Genomic DNA, 23,790 nt, shown 5'->3' with positions numbered 1-23,790 from the left:
CACCAATCACCATCCTGCGACCCTGAGAGGTGATGGTGACATCACCTCTCAGAATCGTCTCTGATTGGTTGGTGGGCGGGCCGGCGGGAGATTCAAATGTTGCCAGCGCTCCTCTCCTCCTCCTTTTGTGTCCTGGAGCGGAGGAGAGAGGAGCGCTGCCTACACGTCGTCATCGATCTGTGCCAGCATCACCCCATCTGTGCCCCTTGCCCACCAGGACCCGATTTGTGCCCCAGTACCCCTCATCTGATTAGCAGGTAATTAAGGAAAGTATAGGGAAAGGTTGGGCTAGGCAGGGATAATAAAGGGAAAGCTAGTGTGAAAAAAGCTTTTATTGCATCACCCTAAGTAGGGTGTCTGGGGTCCACAGCACAGCTGCCGCTTGCCCCCCCAACTTTTTTGGGGTGCAGGTTTATTATTATTTTTTTTGTGTGTACGGCACTCTTGCACGGCATTTGTACGGCATTTTTTGTGTGTACGGCACTGTGGCCGGCACTCTTAGCGTCAGGCCACTGTTAACTTCGGATGGTTGATCAGCGGTTTTGAATTTATTTTTCAAATTTTTTGCCCTTTTTGTTCGTTTTTTTTTTTCTGTTAGTTTTAGGGTGAGTTCGCGAACACCCGTGCCCCCACACACACCAAATAAAGATTTACACGCACATACACACGCAGACACACACTCCCCTATGGCCCGCCGGATGTTCTCGGCCGAGGAGGCATACGCCGAGCTTGCCTCCGAGTCGAGTTTGCCTCCGAGTCCGAGAGTCCCAGTGAGGACGAGGATGACCCCACTTTCCTGTTGTCATCCACGTCCTCCTCATCATCGCTATCATCATCTAGCGATGATGATGAGCCCCCAAGGCGGCGGATCAAGGGGACCACCATGTTAGGGACCCTGTGGCCCACCATAGTACGAGCAGCTCTGGGGCTCGTACTAGTTTTCCGGCCCACCAGTTAAATCCACCGGAGCCCCCTGCCGGTGAACTTGTCTGGTGTACCCCAGAGCGATATGAGCCCGTGATTCCTGATTTTGTAGGCCAACCAGGAATCCAGATTTCCACAGTGGGCTTCACTGAATATTACTTTTTTTGTCATTTTTTCAGTGACCAACTGGTAAATCTAATGGTGGAGCATACGAACCTGTACGCCCAACAGTTCGTTGCTCAACACCCGGGCTCCTTTTTGGCTAGGCCCAGTGGCTGGACGCCGGTCAGTGCAGCCGAGATAAGGACATTTTAGGGCCTCGTGCTGCACATGGGCCTGGTCAACAAACCTAGTGTCAGGCAATACTGGAGGGGGGACGTCCTCTACCAGACCCCACTTTACAGTACGGCCATGACACGATCCCGGTTTGAGGCCATCCGGAAATGTCTGCATTATTCAGATAATGCAGCATGTCCCCCCCGAGGTGATCCTGCCCATGACCGTCTGTATAAGATATGGCCGGTCATCGATCACTTTGGGGCCAAATTTGTACAGGCCTATGTACCTGGAAGGGAGGTCGCGGTTGATGAGTCTCTCATTGCATTCAAGGGGAGACTCACTTTCCGCCAGTATGTTCCCTCAAAGCGGACAAGGTATGGCATGAAGCTATACAAACTTTGTGAGAGTACCTCAGGGTACACTTCCAATTTTCGTGTATACGAGGGGCGAGATTCCCGTATTCAACCCCCAGAATGTCCCCCCACTCTGGGTGTTAGCGGGAAACTTGTGTAGGACCTTATGCACCCACTGCTAGATAAGGGTTGCCACCTTTACATGGATAACTTTTATACTAGTATCCCCTTGTTCCAGTCCCTTGCCGCCAGATCCACTTCCGCTTGTGGGACCGTGCGGAAAAATCAACGCGGCCTCCCTACCCTCCCCCTCCAGGTACCTATCCCCAGGGGTGAGACCCGTGCCCTTACCACTGGAAAACTGTTGCTGGTCAGGTATAAGGACAAGAGGGATGTCCTTGTACTGTCCACATATCATGGTAACGGCATCACCTCTGTCCCTGTGTGAGGTACCGCGGCAACGGTCCTCAAACCCGATTGTATCGTCGACTACAATCGGTATATGGGAGGAGTTGATCTCTCTGATCAAGTCCTCAAGCCATATAATGCCATGCGCAAAACCCGGGCATGGCACAAAAAAGTTGCGGTCTACTTGGTGCAGGTTGCCATGTACAACTCTCTTGTGCTGTCCCAGAGCGCTGGCAACACAGGGACATTCCTTCAGTTCTATGAGGCAGTCCTCAAGGACTTGATCTTTTCGGACCGGGAAAGAGCAGGCCGGAGTACCTCGGGAACTGGAGGCGCCCGCAACGTCCCTGGCCAACACTTTCCAGGTGTGGTCCCCCATACTGGAAATAAAGGACGAACCCAAAAAAGGTGCAGAGTGTGTCACAGGAGGGGGATACGGAAGGACACCACTACTCAATGTGACACGTGCCCCGATCATCCGGGCCTCTGCATTATTGGTTGCTTCAGGGAGTACCACACTTCCATGGAGTATTACATTTATATCCCAATTTAGCTACTGACATCGGATAAAAAAAACTTGTTCTCAGACTTGAGACGCCCAAAGAAATTGTAAAAACAAAAATAATTTATTAAAAGTATACAAATTAGGTATCTCAGCGTCGGTAATAATCTCCTCTATAAAAATACCCCATGACCCAACCCCCAAGATTAATACGAAAAAAAAAAAAAAAAAAAACGGTGCAAAAAAAGATTTTTATTTGACACCTTACATAACAAAAAGTTTAATAGCAAGCGATAAAAAATTCATATTGCCCCCAAAATAGTGCCAATAAAACCGTCCTCATCCCGCAAAAAATGAGCCCCCACATAAGATAATCGGCTAAAAAATAATAATAATAAAGACTCAGACTTTAGAGATACAAAAAAAATTATTTTGTATCAAAAAGGATAATATAGTCTAAAACCTAAATAATTGTAAAAAAAGTTGACTTATTAGATATGGCCGCGTCCGTAAGAATCTCCTCTATAAAACTACCCCATGACCTAACCCCCCAAATTAACACGGTCCAAAAAAATTTTTTAAAACGGTGCCAAAACAGCTATTTTTGGCACTTTTCCATTTCAATCCGTTATTTCCGGTAACAAAGCAAGGGTTAACAACCAAACAAAACTTAATATTTATTACCCTGATACTGCAGTTTACAGAAACGCCACATTTGTGGTCGTAAACTGCTGTATCACTAAAAGGCAGGGCACAAAAAGAAAGGACCGACATGGTTTATGGAAGGCCGATTTTGATGGCCTTTTTTATTGACACCATGTCCCTTTTGAAGCCCCCCTGATGCCCCCCTAGAGTAAAAACTCCCTAAAAGTGACCCCATCTAAGAAACTACACCCCTTAAGGTATTCAAAACTGATTTTACTAACTTTATTAACCCTTTAGGTGTTCCTCAAGTGCTAATGGCAAATAGAGATGAAATTTCAGAATTTCAATTTTTGGTAACCTTGCCTCACAAAAATGTAATATAGAGCAACCAAAAATCATATGTATCCTAAAAATAGTCCCAACAAAACCGCCACCTTATCCTGTAGTTTCCAAAATGGGGTCACTTTTAGGGAGTTTCTACTCCAGGGGTGCATCAGGGGGGTTGAAACAGGACACGGTGTAAATAAACCGGTCCATAAAAATCAGCCCTCCAAAAACCACACGGCGCTCCTTTCCCTCTACGCCCCGCCGTGTGGCCGTACAGTAGTGTATGACCACATATGGGGTGTTTCTGTAAACGGCAGAGTCAAGGCAATAAAGATACAGTCTTGTTTGGCTGTTAACCCTTGCTTTGTTAGTGGAAAAAATGGGTTAAAATGGAAAATTTTGCAAAAAAAAAGAAATTCTCAAATTTCATCCCCATTTGCCAATAACTCTTGTGCAACACCTAAAGGGTTAACAAAGTTTGTAAAATCAGTTTTGAATACCTTGAGGGGTGTAGTTTCTAGAATGGGGTCATTTTTGGGTGGTTTCTATTATGTAAGCCTCACAAAGTGACTTCAGACCTGAACTGGTCCCTAAAATTGGGTCACTGGTGCTAAAGATGGCTCAATGGTCTTCTGCCAAGCTGGATTTGATTGACGGGTTTTTCTTTATATACAGAGAACTGTGAATCAATTCGAGTTGAGTTAGGGGGATCTGCACGCATGATTATTCCCCCTCTTTAGTTTTTAAACTATAGGAGCAATTAAAACTCCTTAAAAGAAAAACAAAAAAAAATTATTTGTTGACCATAGCAACCTCTCACAGCACAGCACAGCTTTCATCTCATCTTTTTCACTGTGATTGGTTGCTATGGGTAACAAAGACCGTTTTTCTTATAGGTAGTTTTCATAATTTATGTTTGACAGGGCCCCTTTAATTTTTATTTGTATTTTGCTATTGCTATTGCTATTTTGACTCCTCAGCCAAACACAAATCATATACATGCTCTCTGCAATTACAGGCAATGTGTTAAATGCATAAGTGGTTGCCATTTCTATTTCTTTGTGATATATTGTTCTCCTTCAAACATTTCCATGTGTTCCAAATCGTATAAAGGAATTTTGTCCATGGTTGTGGGACAAGAGTAAGATATTTATCGGTTTCTAAATTTTCAGCACATTATTTGCTCTTTACTTTTTCTTTTTGTTGTTTTCAGCGGAAAGAGATATCAGTGTCTACTGTGGCGTGCAGACAATAACCATGAAGATAAACTTTTGCACAGTTCTCTTTTCCGGTTATTCTGAAACAGACTTATCACTTAATGGGAAACATGGAGATGCTCATTGCAGAGGCTTCATAAACAATAATACCTTCCCTGCAGTGGTTATTTTTACCATCAACCTGAGCACCTTGGAAGCTTGTGCAAATAACCTAGTGGTAAGCTACACTTTTTAGCAGTTATATCTACATTCAAATTGTGTGAACTACTATTTTAAAGAGTTATTTTCTTCTTGGTCTTTCATGGCTGAGATAGGAATAACCGCAATAAGTGCTGGCCAGGGTGATATGGAGTTATGGAAATACTGGAGTGGCCTGCACTCTGCTGTTTCTATCACTCCTGTTGCAGTGAATGGGAACTACACAAAAAACATAGCACAGCAAGCAACCCTGTGTCCGTAACTCCCCAGTGCTGTTTGCCTAGCTTCTATTCACTGCTATGAGAGTTATGGAAACAGTGAAGGACACCCTGCTTAGATGTTTCCATAACTCCATATACCCTCAGCAGACGCCTACTGTGATTATTCCTATCTTGGCCATGAGACCAAGGTGGGAATACCCCTTATGTAAAGGCAAGTTAAAGGTTACATTCTAAAAATTGTGGTGCCTATGTGTTTTTATGTACTGATTCTGTATGACACTATTCTTTGGACAGAATATGACTACATTTATCTGGATGATGCATGACACTGATGCATCTGGAAGCTGATTGACAGCTGTACAACACTATTTAACTGGCCATTGTATTAGACTATATACTGTATGTAGACACCGTATGCCATTATTTATTTAGACAATATATGAAATGTTTTGCATGATACTGTTACTCTGAATGATGTTTGCACTATTTATCAGAACACAACATGATAGCATCTTTTTGGAATACCAGTTTACATATTTTTGGGATTCTGGATACTACAGTCCTGATCAAAAGTTTAAGACCACTTGAAAAAAGGCAAAAAATCATATTTAGCATGGCTGGATTTTAACAAGATTCCAAGTAGAGCTTCAACATGCAACAAGAAGAAATGGGAGTGAGACAAAACATTTTTTGAGCATTCAATTTAATGAAAACAACGAATGAACTGAAACAGGCTGTTTTTCAGCTGATCAAAAGTTTAGGAGCACACCTCCAAAAAAAAAAATAAACCCCCCAAAACAGAAATGCAACTTCCAAACATGAACTCACTAATGAGTAGCTCCACAGTTATTGTTTATCACTTCAAAAATTTGTTTCGGCATGCTTGATGCAAGCGTTTCCATGAGGTGAGTGGGAACATTTCTCCAAGTGGTGAAGACGGCCGCACGAAGGCCATCTACTGTCTGGAACTGTTGTCCATTTTTGTAAACTTTCCTTGCCATACATCCCCAAAGGTTCTCAATTGGATTTAGATCAGGGGAACACTCAGGATGGGCCAAAAGAATGATGTTATTCTCCTGGAGGAAGTCCCTTGTCCTGCGGGCATTGTGTACTGTAGCGTTGTCCTGTTGAAAAACCCAGTCTTTACCACACAGATGAGGGCCCTCAGTCATGAGGAATTCTCTCTGCAACATATGGACATAGCCAGCGGCCGTTTGACGCCCCTGCACTTCCTGAAGCTCCATTGTTCCACTGAAGGAAAAAGCACCACAGACCATTATGGCGCCCCCTCCACTGTGGCCCGTAAAAAACATCTCAGGTGTGATCTGCTTGTCATGCCAGTAACGTTGGAAACCATCAGAACCATCAAGGTTAAATTTTTTCTCATCAGAGATTAAAACTTTTTTCCACCTTTGAATGTCCCATGTTTGGTGCTCTTGCAAAGTCCAAATGAGCAGATCTGTGGCGTTCAAGGAGACGAGGTTTTTGAAGACTTTTTTTGTTTTTGAAGCCCTTCAGTCTCAGATGCCATCTGATGGTTATGGGGCTGCAGTCAGCACCAGTAAGGGCCTTAATTTGGGTCGAGGATCGTCCAGTGTCTTGACGGACAGCCAATTGGATCCTCCGGCTCAGTGCTGATGACATTTTTTTTTTGGGTCTTCCACTTGACTTTTTTGTTCCATAACCCTCAGGATCATTTAAGAAATTCCAAATGACTGTCTCACTGCGTCCCACCTCAGCAGCGATGGTGCGCTGTGAGAGACCCTGCTTATGCAGGTCAACAACCCGACCACGTTTAAAAAGGGAGAGTTTTTTTGCCTTTGTCATCAAAACGTGTTACTACCTGACAGAAAATGACAATGAAGCCACATCTTTGCACAGATTTGGCCTTTTAAAGGCATGTGGTCCTAAAATTTGGATCAGCTGAAAAACAGCCTGTTTCAGTTTAATCGTTATTTTCAATGAATTGAATGCTCAAAAAATGTTTTGTCTCACTCTCATTTCTTCTTGTTGCATGTTGAACCTCTAATTGGAACCTTGTTAAATATGATTTTATGTAAAATAAGATTTTTTGCCATTTTTCAAGTGGTCTTAAACTTTTGATCTGAACTATTCATCTGGATGCTGTATAATGAAACAATTCAGTTTTTTTGATGTATTATACTACATTAATGGGAACCTAAAATGTTGAGCATGGTGTATTAGATATTAGCAGTATGTTATAAAGCAGAAGGTGCTGACCAGACTGATACGTAGTTTTATGGCACACAAAGATAGCTGTCAATAACTGATAGAACCATCTCTTTGACTTCTACAGAAGTCTACAAAGAATAAGAATTTAAATGAATACAATACAGGTTATACTGAATCCTTTCCACATATATCAATCAGCAATGCTGGCAGTCTTCAGCTGCCAAGTACACATATAACAGGTCACCCAGTTACATAGGTAAAATCTGCTGACAGATGCCCTTTAATGTTGCCAAAGATACTCTGCAACACAATACACAATTTTCTAGGCATTGTATACACTATTAATTTCATATCTATATACATTACTTACCTAATAGATGTCTGACACTGTCTGGATGCTGTTAGAGACTATTTATCTAGACAAATGTTTTGCATTATTTATCTGGATAATGTACAGTGCTATATGTCCAAGTACTTTATTCACCTGAATGCTGCTTTTCCTTCACTTTGTGGTCCAACTCATCTCTAACCAACTAAACTAGGTGAAGGTTGGGTAATTATAGAGGCCATGTCATCTGACACAGCAGTCTATCTCTCTCCTTCTTGGTCTAATCGCCCTTATGTAGGTGTGCTTAGAGTCATTGTCCTTTAAAAAAAACTATTAATAGTCTCACCAAGTCACAAACTAGATAGGATGACATATTACTGCAAAATGCTATGGTCGCCATGCCGGTTAAGTATGTCTTCAGTTTTGAATACTGTAAATCACAAAGTGTTACCTGCAAAGCATCCCATACCATTACACTCCCTCCTTCATGCTCCACACATGTAGAAACCAGTCGCTCTTCTTTTTTCGCGTTTCACATAGACATGACCATTAGAACAAAAAATCTCAAATTTTGACTCATCAGGTCATCACATTGTATGAAACTGTTACCAATTCTAACTCTGCACAACACAACTGACGGTCTCAAACACATTATGAAGGCAAGAATTCCACATAAATCACTGCGAAAGGTGCACCACAATGATATGCAACTGACAACTCTGGCTAATCCCTACAGCTGATGTAAAGAGCTGAGACTTTAGCCAATGTATTCCTGCCAGGAACACATCGGAACCCTTTTGCACCACCATCAAGGTATCTCAGTGTGGCATGGGTTCCTATCCTATCACTAGACTACCTAAGGTGTGTGAACACGGTCTGAGAGGTGCTAAGATGATAAGGCTGTAAGCCCCACTTATAAAAGGCCATGTGACACAGGCTACCAGGTGCAACAGAATGCTGCCAGCAGTACGCAATGGCACATTCTAAACATATCAAGAAAAATAACTGAAATAAAGTGGCCTAAATGGGAGTAACCGCTCAAAAACCCCAAACACTGTGGCGTGTTTATAACCAGGGGAGCAATTTCTCTGCATGTGATCCATTGCTAACCGCAATCCCCAGCAAAAATGCATACAATGGAGGATGTCGGCAGCGGACCACATGCACCACAATGGCATCCTACACATGATGGAATAGTGTGTGGACGCAAATATAAAAATGCATAAATCGCTGCAAAAGGTGCACCACAATGATATGCAACTGACAACTCTGGCTAATCCCTACAGCTGATGTTAAGAGCTGAGACTTTAGCCAATGTATTCCTGTCAGGAACACATCAGAGCCCTTTTGATCACCGTCAAGGTATCTCAGTGTGGCATGGGTTCCTACCACTAGACTACCTAAGGTGTGTGAACACGATCTGAGAAGTGCTAAGATACAACTTACAGCCAAGCTCCCACATATCTCCATAGTGAAATCACTCATGTAGTGGGAGAGATGATAAAGCTGTAAGTTGTATCTTAGCACCTCTCAGACCATGTTCACACTCTGTAGGTGGTCTAGTGGTAGGAACCCATGCCACTCTGAGATACCTTGATTGTGGTGCTAAAGGGCTCCGATATGTTCCTGACAGAAATACATTGGCTAAAGTCTCAGTTCTTAACATCAGCTTGAGGGATTAGCCAGTGTTGTCAGTTGCATATCATTGTGGTGCACCTTTTGCAGTGATTTATGTATTTTTATATTTGCATCCACACACTATTCCATCTTGTGTAGGATGCCATTGTGGTGCATGTGGTCCGCTGCCGACATCCTCCATTGTATGCATTTTTGCTGGGGATTTCCGTTAGCAACGGATCACATGCGGAGGAATTGCTCCCCCGGTTATAAACACGCCACAGTGTTTGGGGATTTTGAGCAGTTCCTCACATTTAGGCCACTTTATTTCAGTTATTTTTCAAGAATTCCACAAACTAACTTTTGACAAAGTAAACCTGTTAAATGAAAACCATTCCAGAATAACACAGGCCTCTTGTGTACGTCAGGGAGAATTACTGTCCTGGATTGCATGAGTCACAGTATTATCAATATTGCATGTCAATCAGCTTGGTTTCCAGGTTTTATATGTATATTTTCTTGACTTTGTATGCTTCATCTTTTTGAAAAACGAATTTAAAGAATAAGAGAGTGTGCAAAAGCTGTCATCAAAGCAAAAGGGAGCTGCTTTAAAGAATCTAAAATATGAGTCTGGTTTGTTTAAGAGAAAACAACAAATATTTGTAAGTCCATATGATTGTTCTTCTTGATCCAACAGCTTTTTTCTTTTCACAACTTCTGAGGTTCTTTAGTTTCTCTTCCATTCCCATAATTTTTTTATGAATGAAGATAATCATACAAGAATAATATTCATATTTCTCTCATTTCATTTTGTTGGCTGCAGAAGCATCTTATAATATATGATCAACGTGATATAATCAACAATACAATCTGTTAAAATCAAGAAAACTTAGCACCGTATCCACTAAGAATTCATAAAAAAAATTTCTTCTGCATTACAAGAAATTATATAACCAAAATTTCAATGCAATTCCCCTTAAGTCAAAATTATAGAAGTAAAATTTGGATGAATTAAATCATAAATATAATTTGAAGTGGGATTTTGAAAAATAAAAAAACAATAAAGATTGAGTTGTGATCAAGAGAAAGACATGTGGATTTACAAATATTTTTTTTTATTTTTTAGGATTTCTTTTTATTTTTCGTGGCTCTTTTTTTAATAAAAAGAGACTGAGGACTGAAAAGAGGGGAAAGGGTAAGTAAATGTAAATTGCAACTTGCTTAATTGGGCACCATGACCCTTCTTTTTCTGACATTATTATACAGTGTAGATACATATTTGTAAATGGATGTGGGTGTTTACATGAAAATTTAAAATTAAGAAAACAATATACTATATGACAAGGATGGGCACAAATATTTCATGATTTTATGGGCTCCACAACCCCATACCACAAGATTTCAGAATATGTTGGTCCTGGCTTACAGTCATTGTCTACCCTCATACAAAAGCTTATACTTGTACAATTACATGTGTAATTCTCTGTGGTGTGTGAAACTGTATGAGTAATTCTATGTAGATGTTCCTACTGTGAATGGATTATTTTGCTTATTGAATATGTGCTGAATTGGATAATATCTCTAAGAGGCACCACTCTATGGGTACTAAATGTGTCCCAGGTGTGAATAAAGACTAGTTTGAGCACTACAGTTTGTCCCTAGGTCAGGACACTAGCGCTATAATGAGTGAGTGTGACATTTTTCAGCACATGCCACTATTCTACAAATATTGAGACTCAGGAATCGTATCTAACCATTTATTCACTCCTCCACCTACTAGACATGACTAGACAGATTATTATTCACCAACATTGATAATGTCCAGGTTGATCCTAACTGTGTAGGGTACGAGAAACTGTTGTTAAAAATTATCCAAACATGATATCATTGGATTTGAAAGTTAAATCTAAATTTCAGAACTCTTAGACAAAAAACATTTCACTCCCCATTTATATATCAGTTTTATAAATGTTTTATATTTGTGTAGTCTAAGGTCAGATTTAATCATTTTAAAATTAATTCATGCACATCCTATATATACTCGGATAGATTAAGAGTCAAGAATAGGGCTATACTAAGATTTCAGTTGTGCGATCCTTAATAAAGGTGGATCACATGCCTCAGAATGAATAATAATAATGATAATAATCATCATGCAAAATGTCCTTTTATGAGTCAATGGTTACACTCAATATCTTATCCCCCTTAATGTTTTTTGGCATGTACTCCCAGCGCGTCTTGTAGGTTGTGTCAAAATATCATGAAAATATATTACTCTTTCCCTATCTTTTCCAAAAGTCTCAGAATTTCTCACATCATGCTTACAGGTGTCAACTATGCCTGGACTTAATGCTTATGGGAATATATCAATGGTTCAAATAGGAAATATTTCAGGATATATAGACACACCAGACCCACCTACAATTATTAGCTATTTGCCTGGACTTTTGTACAAGTTTAGCTGCAGTTATCCTTTGGAGTATTTGGTCAACAACACTCAGCTTGCTTCGTAAGTACACTATACATAAAAGTTTATTTTTATAATATTTATCAAATTTACTGAAAAGTTTTTGTCTAAATGGCTTGTTAAAGGGACACCAATGATTTTTTACTTATTGATAACATATATTTATATAAAAAAAAAAACATGCGGATAGTGTTCTGGATGTACAATAATTTTTTGAAGTCACTCCATGTATTCTACTTCCTGTCCTTGATGTTTAACTCTTTTAGCCCTAGAGGATTTCCTATTTTTGTGTTTGTTTTCCTCCTTGCCTTTCTGTATGCATAACTTTTTTATTTTTCCATTCACTTAGCTGTATGAGGACTTTTTGTAAGACAAGTTTCACTTTCTAGTGGTCATTTAATATTGCAAACAAAGTAGTGGGAAGCACTACATAAACTCTAAATGAGGTGGAATTAGAAAAAAAATGCAATTCTGCCACAGTTTTATGGGTTTTGTTTTTATGGCATTCCCTGTGCAGGTCAGTACAATTACAATAATACCACATTTATATAATTTCTCTTGTGTTTTAATAGTGGAAAAAAAAATACTTGAATACTTAAATGTCCGTGATTGGTTTTATCGACAACTGCAGACAGTAGCCCCAGGTGTCTGTTGTTTGAAACAGCAGAAACCTGGCGGCTATTGTGCCCACACACGGTCATAAGCGGGCGCTATCTTTAAAGACCTGATCTCCACTTTACATGTAGGGAGGCGGTGAGGAAGAGGTTAATTTTTTCCATTGTTTGGACTTTTCGCATGGCAAGCAGTCTTGCTTGAATTTTTCATTCAAACCATCATTGTAGCCAAAGAGGGAAGGGAGATGAGTGACTCCATTACAGCACCATACATTGGAGTAGTCATTACATTGCTCTACTGTGGACATCTTTAAGGCTGAGTGCACATCACGTTTCCCCCCTATGTTTAGTGTGTACTGCAGGAAACCGCTAGATTTACACGTTAAACATTTGCATACAGCTCCATTTGTCAGATGGAGGTCAAAACAGTATCCTTTTCACGTCCATCTGGCTGGCAAACGTCAGTAAACTGCAAAAAAACCAAAACAGCGTGGAATAGTATAGTAGACTGCATTATTCCATGCTATGTTCAAAATTTTAAAAAGTCTTTACTTACATTACTTTTATATTCTGAAATTAAATTAATATGAAAGTCCTATTTTTTTTATTTTACCAAAGAGACCTCCTTGAAAATTACAGTTATTTTTTAGCAAATACAGCTAGAATTAATTATTAATACAAAAACCATCATTATTAGTCGTTTTTATAACTAATGTGTCATTATGCAGTAAATTAGTCCCTGCCTTATCACCATGATGTGACATACAAGTAATACTTAGATTTTTTTTGAGCAGTATCATACTACAATTTCCAATCGGTATTATAAATATGTTTCCAAATCTAGTCCTAAAGGATCCCTTATTGGTGATGTATTGAGGATTTCTAGAGGAATTGCATGTTCTATTTATTGATTTTAATAAAGCTAATTAAATCACTTCTTTAATAATAAGAAAATCATCAATGCTTGTCCTGAGGGGGTTCCTAGAGAATCACATTAAGCAATTACTATAACATTTTAAGTATTCGTTGTTTTAAAATTATTCAGAATTTGACATTCACTTTCCATATTAAAATAATATAATTTTTTCTTAAGTTTATGATAGTATAAAATATAATATTGCTTATAACTAGTGCACCTCATTGATTGGAATATAGTTGCATTTGATTTCATGGAGAAAATTTCCCTTTCTCTAAGAACGTATGCACAATGGCATAGTTATTGAGCCATAAAAAGCTCCATGCACTGCTCTGTAGCGCCCATCTGAAAAACCTATGTATGACTAGAATAATTATAACTATAGGTCCAGTAGAGGGCTCCTACATCTTTATAGCTGCCCTATTATTGCAGTTCCTTGCAAACATAACCATAATACAGCCTTGTGCACGAGACCTACAGGCTGGGGTCACACATAGCAGATTTTCACACATTTTCTGTTGCAGATTTTCATGTGGCAAATCTGCAACATTGTATAGTATTAATAAAGTTGATAAGATTTTAAGAAATCTATCACACATTGCATAAAAAATCCACAGTGTAAACTGACCTGCAGTGTGGATTTAAAATCTGCAATGTCAATTTATGCTGCAGATCTCCATTATGGATTCCACACTTTGTAGTGGAGAGCTGCAGTGTTAATATGTCGTGCTTGAAGGGTAGTTGCTAGGGTTTTCATACATTATGGGCACAAGCCCCAAGGTTCCAGGCCTAAATGACATCTGAAACCTACTCCAGTCAGGTACTGGAGTAGATTTAAAACTGCACACTCAGACTGCCAGAGGATACGCCTAATTTAAAAAGAACTATGATAGAAATTAGAACAAGTGTTATCATGCAAATCTTTCAATTTTCCCTGTAAATTCAAGCACTGATAACAAAGAAGTAAAATATTTAAAAACAATTTCATATTTGTTGTATGCACTAAAAGGCACTTTTTATATATATATTTTCTGGTAGTCTACCTTCTGTGACTTTTACTGGCTACACCAAGGCTTAAGACCCCTTTACACTGGCCAGTGATTGGGGCAATTGCTAGGAACGTCCCATCCAGATAATTGCCCTGTGTAATAGTGCAGCCAATCACCTAATGAACAAGCAAACATTTGTTTGTATGGTGAAAACACTGATGATGAAGACACCAAAATGATTGTTTCTGGCCAACAAATAATGCTGTCTAAACAAGGATCTACTGCACAGAAACAATGAATGTCTATGGGGACAAGCAATCACAGGGGCAATCATTTGTCCCTATACACATTCATTACATTCCCATATAGCAGAGGGTGATTGCTGCATGTATATGCAGATCATACCCCATGTAATAAGCAGGCAATTATTAGGAGAAAATATTTTGTTTACAATAATTGCTTGCTAAGTCTGCAGTGTATTCTATGGGGAGAGGAAACAAATCCACATACAGACACTCCTGACTGCTTATCTCCCAGGAGAACATAAGGATTAGGCCAAAATATTTACTTTGCCCAATCCTTATTTTTCCCAACATAATTTGTGGAGTAGAGTCAGGAGCTCCCAATAAACATTAAACTGTCAGATGACAGTACACCAATGTGCATGGGGGCCTTTAAGTGTGACAAAGATGTTAGTAACCACAAATTCAGGATCTAATAGACTGTTAAAAATTACCTGCGGCTTATAAAAAATGAGTTAATCAGCTTACAAAATTATTTTCGCTATGCAAAGGTCCTTTCTCTCACAATCTTTCAATACATCCCAAAGCATAATTGCAAAATTATCTTATTGTCCGATCACTAACATAATAAATTTGCTGCCACATTACCATCTGAAATCATAGCGTGTGACTTCTGATCATTAAATCCCATTGTGTGTGTTGACATGTTAATTTCATTCTAACAGTTTTGACGTCCGGACCATTTTTAGAGCGACATTTTTATTGTATCTTTTAATTTGATTTAGTTATAAATAAAATGGATATATTGCATTGACATAAAGTATACAGAAGCGAGAAAAATGGAATTGAATCCATAAAACAGACTAAGCTAAATACTCCAAGTAAGTTCATTAACACATCAATTAGAATGTTTTTTTAACGCACAATTTCATATTTATTAATGTAGATCCTCAGCTGCTATTTCTGTAAGAGATGGGAATGGTACATTCATCAGCACATTGAATTTACTTCTCTATAATGTGAGTAGAAATAATATGTGTGCTTCTATTATCTATTGTATTATGGAATTACTATCTGGTATACCCCAGTGGAATGCATGGCACATCTTATATGCCTTTAAATCTACAGGGAAGAAAGATACTGATGTATAGCTTTATTGTATATTTTCTCCAGCCAAAAAGAAAAATAACACAAAACAGCTACTCTAGAAATGATGATCCACAATCACATATATAATTGAGGCTGCAAAAAATTACATCTTTTACATGACTAGTAGCCTACTTGTATCACATTAATCAATGTTTGACCCAGTTTATGTTTAAAATGTTAATGTTCAAAAGTTGCATTAGGAACTTGAAGTGAAAATTTGTGGCACAAATCCCCTGGAGTCATTGCAGGCATAGAAAGATAGATTTTGTTTACAGGTCTTAGGCCCCTTGCAGACGAGCGTGTCCAGATTAGGTCCGGATGCGTCCCGGTGCATTGCGGCAAACCCGTGCAAGTAGGTACGCAATTACAGTCAGTTTTGACTGCAATTGCGTTCCGATGTTCAGTTTTATCGCGCGGGTGCAATGTGATTTGCACGCGCGTGATAAAAAACCGACTGTGGTACCAGACCCGAACTTCTTCACAGAAGTTCAGGTTTGGGTTAGTTGTAGTGTAGATTGTATTATTTCCCCTTATAACATGGTTATAAGGGAAAATAATATCAATTCTGAATACAGAATGCATAGTAAAATAGGGCTGGAGGGGTTAAAAAAAATAAAAAAATAATTTAACTCACCTTAATCCACTTGTTCACGCAGCCGGCATCTCTTCTGTCTTCATCTGTGAGCAATAGGACCTTTGATGTCACTGCGTTCATCACATGGTCCATCACATGATCCATCACCATGGTGATGGATCATGTGATGAGCGTAGTGATGTCATCAAAGGTCCTATTGCTCACAGATGAAGACAGAAGAGATGCCGGCTGCGCGAAAAAGTGGATTAAGGTGAGTTAAATATTTTTTATTTTTTATACCCCTCCAGCCCTATTTTACTATGGCATTCTGTATTCAGAATAATATTATTTTCCCTTATAACCATGTTATAAGGGGAAATAATAATGATCGGGTCCCCATCCCGATCGTCACCTAGCAACCGTGCGTGAAAATCGCACTGCATCCGCACTTGCTTGCGGATGCTTGCTATTTTCACGCAACCCCATTCATTACTATGGGGCCTACGTTACGCGAAAAACGCACAAAGAGGAGCATGCTGCGATTTTCACGCAACGCACAAGTGATGCGTTAAAATCACAGCTCATGTGCACAGCCCCATAGAAATGAATGGGTCCAGATTCAGTGCGGGTGCAATGCGTTCGCATCACTCATTGCACCCGTGTGGAATACTCGCCCGTGTGAAAGGGGCCTTAGGCTGAGTTCACACTGGCGAGATTTCCGCGCGGGTGCAATGAACGCATTGCACCCGCACTGAATCTGGACCCATTAATTTCTATGGGGCTGTGCACATGAGCTGTAATTTTCTCTCATCACTTATGCGTTGCGTGAAAATCGCAGCATGCTCTATATTGTGCGTTTATCACGCAACGCAGGCCCCATAGAAGTGAATGGGGCTGAGTGAAAATTGCAAGCATCCGCAATAAAGTGCGGATGCGGTGCAATTTTCACGCATGTTGCTAAGATGACAGTCTATTCACTGTATTATTTTCCCTTATAACATGGTTATAAGGGAAAATAGCATTCTTTAATACAGAATTATTCTTTAATAATTAACTCACCTTCTCCTGTTGATCGCGTAGCTGCCGGTCTCTTCTTACTTCTTTAATCATGAGCTGCCGGCTAAAGGATCTGTGGTGACGTCATATCACATGGTCCAATCACATGATCCATCACCGTGCTACCACACAGTACTAATGCCCACATTGTGGCCCCTCAATGTAATTAAGCCCACCTTGTGACCCCTTCACAATAGTTATGTCCTCCTTGTGGCCTCAAACAGAAGTTACGCCCACCTTTGTTCCTGTCACAGTAGTTATTCCCACTTTTGTGCCCCCTCACTGTAGTTATTCCCAGATATGTGCCCCTGACAATATTTATGCCATATTAGGGGCCCCTGACAGTAGTTATGCCAAATTAGGTGCCCCTCACAGTAGTTATGCTAGATTATGTGCCTCCTTACTGTAGTTATGCTAGATTATGTGCCCCCTCGCAGTAGTTATGCCCAGATATGTGCCCCCTCACAGTAGTTATGTCCAGATATGTGCCCCCTCTCAGTAGATATGCCCAGTTATGTGCCCCCTCAGTATTTATGTCCAGATATTTGCCCCTCACAATAATTATGGACAGATATGTGCCCCCCTCACAGTAGTTTTGTCCAGATATGTGCCCCTCACAATAGCTATAGACAGATATGTGTCCCCACACAGTAGGTATGGCCAGATATGTGCCCCATCACTGTAGTTATGCCAGATGAGGTGCCCCCTCACAGTAGTAGTGTCAGATTAGGTGCCCCCTCACAGTAGTTATGCCATATTATGTGCCCCTTCACAATAGTTATGGCCGGATATGTGCCCCCTCACAGTAGTTATGCCAGATTAGGTGTCTCCTCACGGTAGTTATGCCAAATATGTGCCCCCTCACAGTAGTTATGCTAGATTAGGTACCCTAAGTAATGATGCCCACTTTTGTGCCCCCTCACTGTAGTTGTGGCCCCCCTTTTGCCTTCAGTACCCTCTCCAGACTGCAGCTTTATGAAAGAAAAGAAATAACATACTTACCTTCTTCCCCGATGATGCGCTTCCACACTCACATCATGCTGCTGGCTGTGCTGAAGGCCGATTCCTGGGCTTTCAGCGCTCCTCCCACAGCCAGCAGCGCAATGTGCGGCTTGCAGGAAGAGCACTGGGGCTCAGAAGAACAGTGAAGCAGGGAGCGGAGAGGGTTCCCTGCTTCACTCTGAAACAAACAGCCCGGCAGTGACCAGAACTGCCGGGTTGGTGCTCATGCCCTCCCCTTGCCTCTGCACTTCCCCTTGCCTCTGCGCCCGGGGCTCATATTATACATGTTTGAATAGCCCTCTGACCGAGCCCAGCATTGTCACTGTACTTCATGCCGGGCCCCGTCAGAGCGCTCCTATTACATGTGAGTGCAGCGCGCCCTCTCCCCTTCCCCGGGACCGGTTGTTACGCCCCTGGGCAGATCTTTAGTGCAGAGATTAGTGATGGGCTCCTGCACTTTAGGACTGAGAAAGGAGTGAAAGAGTTTTTTTATATTGGATAGTGAACAGGTGAGAGGGGTGATAGGGGTGAAATAGGTCTGTTGGTGAGGTGGAGAGCTAGTTGTAGGTCTTTAGTATAAACTTTTAATGGAGGAAATGTTCTGGTGTATGAGATTTTCTTCACAGGTGTTCAGCACTCAAGGAGCATCACTGAAGAAAGTAAGTGTGAAATCTGTGCTAGAATTGCTTTCTTCTGTGTTGGGAGGTTCTAAGCTTAGGGGGCACTACTTCATCCATGGTTCTTATAAGGGTATCGTTTTAGTGTTTTTCAACTCGATCAGGACAGGTTAGGGAAGAGATTGGGAAGATTGATGACTGTAGAATGCAAGTTAGGGTCAACGGCAGATCCTGAAAAATACCAAGTCATTTGTATTACCATCTTCATGTGTCTGAGAATTAGGAAGCTGTGAAAAGCCAAAAGAAGAGGTTAGAGATAGAAGTTAGGAGGCATATGGAGAGATTTGGCTGTCTATGGGGATGTTACCTAAAATGAGAGGTTTATAATTCATAAAAAAAGGAAATGGGTAAGCCAGGCAGCAAAGTGATTCAGGAACTGGGTGGGTGAGTTAGGGGGTGGTATACAACTGCCACTCTCAAGAGAACTTGAAAGAAGGAAGTCATGAATGTAGGTGAGTTTGTTGCACACTGCCAATGGATTCTAGGATGAACAGTTAAAAGAGATAAGAAAAGACATAAAGCAATTGTTAATTAGTCCCATATTGCCATTAGAGTAGTTCACCCCCCCCCACTTCATGCAGACCCCAACCCCCCCCCCCCCAGAAACCCTAATTTCAAAAAAGTTGGGACAGTGTGTGAAATGTAAATACATGCTAAATAAAAACAGAAATGCCATAATTTATAAATTTTATAGACCTAAAACGCATATCAGATGTTGAAAGTGAGACATTTTACATTTCATGAAAGAATTAACTCCGTTAGAGCTTGATGGCAGAAATGCATGTCAAAAAAGTTGGGACGGGAGGGTAACAAAAGGCTGGAAAATTAATTGATACTAATAAAAACAGCTGCATGAGCAATTAGCTACTAAATCACATGACTAGGTATAAAAAGAACATGAAAGAAAGGCATTGTATCTCAGAAGCAAAGATGGGCAGAGATTCACCAATCTGCAAAAACCGACCTATAAAAATTGTGGAATTATTTCAGCAAAAATTTCCACAATGTAAAATTGCGAAGACTTTGAATATCCCACCATCTACTGTACATAATATCATCAAAAGTTTCAGAGATTTGAAGAAATCCATGTGTGCAAGGGACAAGGCCGAAGTTTAGGAAAACTTTGATTCACAACGAATCTGAGTTTCCTCGTGCTTCATGGTAATGAACCAGTTGTTCCTAAAATGGTGGCTGCACATGTTACAACGTGAAAGTAAGAAGCCTGGGAATGCAAAATCACCCATAGCAGACCTATCCCCTGTGATGTCACAGCTCTATAAAACCATCATCCCACACTGTCTCCGCCAATGTCCTGGAAGCTGAGCATAGGGAGAGAGACGTGTAAAACATTTATGCGCTATGGACAGTGTTGCTGAAAATGATTAATAGAAGAATATTGGAGAGGGATACTGTTCCTAAAATGGCGGCTGCACATGTTACAACGTGAAAGTAAGAAGCCTGGGAATGCAAAATCACCCATAGCAGACCTATCCCCTGTGATGTCACAGCTCTATAAAACCATCATCCCGCCACTGTCTCCGCCAATGTTCTGGAAGCTGAGCATAGGGAGAGACGTGTAAAACATTCATGCGCTATGGACAGTGTTTGCTGAAAATGATTTAATAAAAGAATATTGGAGAGTACAGGGACGGTGCAGGGAGACTTATGTCAGTTTTATTTATTCCTATATTTACTTATTCCTACATCAGCCGTAAACTAAGATATATAATTTAATACCAATAAGATGGAAGCCTTTATAGTGTGCCAATCAATACCATCCAGTCTGCACCTCTTAGGGGGCTAGGTTTAATGAGGACCATTTTCATCTTTTGCTGGCTTTTACTTCTTCCAAAATCATCGTTCATAGTCTCAATGTTATAGAAAAAGTCAGCAAGATGCAGAGAGAGGAGGAGCTGGATGTTCCTGATGACATATTAATCGATATTAGATGATGTGGAAAAGGAGGAAAAGCAGATTGCAAAAAAAGGGCTCCCACCTGCAGGGAAGGGGAGTGTTGGGGTTGGAGAAGTGGGTATGCCAGAGCTGATTAATATTCAGTGTTTACTGTCCAACAACCTGCAGGACATTGCAGACAAGAACAGCTTAATATACAGTTGCAAGAAAAAGTATGTGAACCCTTTGAAATGATATGGATTTCTGCACAAATTGGTCATAAAATGTGATCTGATCTTCATCTAAGTCACAACAATAGACAATCACAGTCTGCTTAAACTAATAACACACAAAGAATTAAATGTTACCATGTTTTTATTGAACACACTATGTAAACATTCACAGTTCAGGTGGAAAAAGTATGTGAACCCTTGGATTTAATAACTGGTTGAACCCAATAACTTCAACCAAACGTTTCCTGTAGTTGCAGATCAGACGTGCACAACGATCAGGAGTAATTCTTGACCATTACTCTTTACTAGGGATGAGCGAACCCGAACTGTATAGTTCGGGTTCGTACCGAATTTTGGGGTGTCCGTGACACGGACCCGAACGCGAACATTTTCGTAAAAGTCCGTGTTCGGGTTCGGTATTCGGCGCTTTCTTGGCACTTTTTGAAATGCTGCAAAGCAGCCAATCAACAAGCATCATACTACTTGGCCCAAGAGGCCATCACAGCTATGCCTACTATTGGCATTGCTGTGATTGGCCAGTGCAGCATGTGACCCAGCCTCTATTTAAGCTGGAGTCACGTAGCGCCGCACGTCACTCTGCTATGATCAGTGTAGGGAGAGGTTGCAGCTGCGAGATTAGGCAGATTAACTCCTCCAAAAGACTTCATTCTGTGATCGATCTGCAGCTGTGGATCATTGAAGTGGTATTATTGACTTGCTCACTTTGTTGATGCTGCCCAGAGCGTTTTTAGATCACATTTTTTCTGGGGTGATCGGCGGCCATTTTGTGACTTGTGGTGTGCCAGCACAAGCTATCACCAAGTGTATTTAACCATCAATAGTGTGGTTATTTTGTGCTATATCCTACATCAGCTGCAGGTTGAGCAGTGTCACCGAAGTGCATTTAACCATCAACAGTCTGGTTATTTTTTGGCCATATACTGCATCAGCTGCAGGCTGAGCCTGTGTCACCCAAGTGCATTTAACCATCAACAGTGTGGTTATTTTTTGGTCATATACTACATCTGGTGCAGGCTGAGCCTGTGTCACCCAAGTGCATTTAACCATCAACAGTGTGGTTATTTTTTGGCCATATATTACATCAGGGGCAAGTTGAGCCTGTCACCCAGCGCCTAAAAAATAGACCTGACATTTCTATTCAACCAAATCTGTACTGTTTTAGCTGGTCAAGTTATTTGTAGAGTGACCGTAAAAGCACACTTTTTTTTCTGGGTTGAAAAAACTATTCCCAAATTTGCCATTCTCAAAAATAACTAGTTTCTGGTATTTGAGGCCTACTTGAAATCTATCCCAAAAAGGATATCTTACATTGAAGGTGCTGATAGTGTCATTCAGAAAAACCTAAGACACACGCTAGCGTGCAGATAGAAGTCTGATTCTGTGATTAAACCTATACCTGTCACACAGCGCAAAAAAAAACAGGTCTCCACATCTCTATTCAACCAAATCTGCACTGTTTTAGCTGGTCAAGTTATTTGTAGTGACCGTAAAAGCACACTTTTTGTTCTGGGTTTGAAAAACCATTCCCCAAATTTGCCATTCTCAAAATAACTAGTTTCCAGTATTTAAGGCCTACTTGAAATCTATCCCAAAAAGAATATCTTACATTGAAGGTACTGATAGTGTCCATTCAGAAAAACCTAAGACACACGCTACCGTGCAGATTAGAAGTCTGATTCTGAGATTAAACCTTAACCTGTCACACAGTGCAAAAAAAAAACAGGTCTCACATTTCTATTCAAGCAAATCTGTACTGTTTTAGCTGGTCAAGTTATTTGTAGCGACCGTAAAATTCCTATTTTTTTCTGGGTTGAAAAACTATTCCCAAATTTGCCATTCTTAAAATAACTAGTTTCTGGTATTTGAGGCCTACTTGAAATCTATCCCAAAAAGGATATCTTACATTGAAGGTACTGATAATGTCATTCAGAAAAACCTAAGACACAGGCTACCGTGCAGATAGAAGTCTGATTCTGAGATTAAACCTTAACCTGTCACACAGTGCAAAAAAAACCAGGCCTCACATTTCTATTCAACCAAATCTGTACTGTTTTAGCTGGTCAAGTTATTTGTAGTGACCGTAAAAGCACATTTTTTTTTCTGGGTTGAAAAACTATTCCCAACTTTGCCATTCTCAAAATTGTGGTGAACGGGAACAACGAGGAAAACATCTAATAAGGGACGCGGACGTGGACATGGTCGTGGTGGTGTTAGTGGACCCTCTGGTTCTGGGAGAGGACGTGGCCGTTCTGCCACAGCCACACGTCCTAGTGAACCAACTACCTCAGGTCCCAGTAGCCAGCAGAATTTACAGCGATATTTGGTGGGGCCCAATGCCGTTCTAAGGATGGTAAGGCCTGAGCAGGTACAGGCATTAGTCAATTGGGTGGCCGACAGTGGATCCAGCACGTTCACATTATCTCCCACCCAGTCTTCTGCAGAAAGCACACAGATGGCGCATGAAAACCAAGCCCATCGGTCTGTCACATCACCCCCATGCATATCAGGGAAACTGTCTGAGCCTCAAGTTATGCAGCAGTCTCTTATGCTGTTTGAAGATTCTGCTGCCAGGGTTTCCCAAGGGCATCCACCTAGCCCTTCCCCAGGAGTGGAAGAGATAGAATGCACTAACGCACAACCACTTATTTTTCCTGATGATGAGGACATGGGAATACCACCTCAGCACGTCTCTGATGATGACGAAACACAGGTGCCAACTGCTGCGTCTTTCTGCAGTGTGCAGAC

At 40.7% G+C, this 23,790-nt stretch overlaps 1 protein-coding gene across 1 annotated transcript in view; it reads left to right on the top strand.

Annotated features, from left to right (window-relative positions):
* The window catches only part of LOC120993837 (zona pellucida-like domain-containing protein 1), a 155,740-nt gene that overhangs the window by 40,554 nt on the left and 91,396 nt on the right, over nucleotides 1-23,790 (top strand). The window contains exons 2-4 of the mRNA XM_040422304.1: nucleotides 4,652-4,872; nucleotides 11,540-11,721; nucleotides 15,387-15,459. Of these exons, the coding sequence (XP_040278238.1) occupies nucleotides 4,652-4,872; nucleotides 11,540-11,721; nucleotides 15,387-15,459 (476 nt within the window). The remainder of the gene's footprint in view (nucleotides 1-4,651; nucleotides 4,873-11,539; nucleotides 11,722-15,386; nucleotides 15,460-23,790) is intronic.

The sequence above is a fragment of the Bufo bufo genome, chromosome 3 (assembly GCF_905171765.1).
Source record: "Bufo bufo chromosome 3, aBufBuf1.1, whole genome shotgun sequence".
Classification (NCBI taxonomy): domain Eukaryota; kingdom Metazoa; phylum Chordata; class Amphibia; order Anura; family Bufonidae; genus Bufo; species Bufo bufo.
This window is presented reverse-complemented; position numbering and strand designations above follow the sequence as displayed.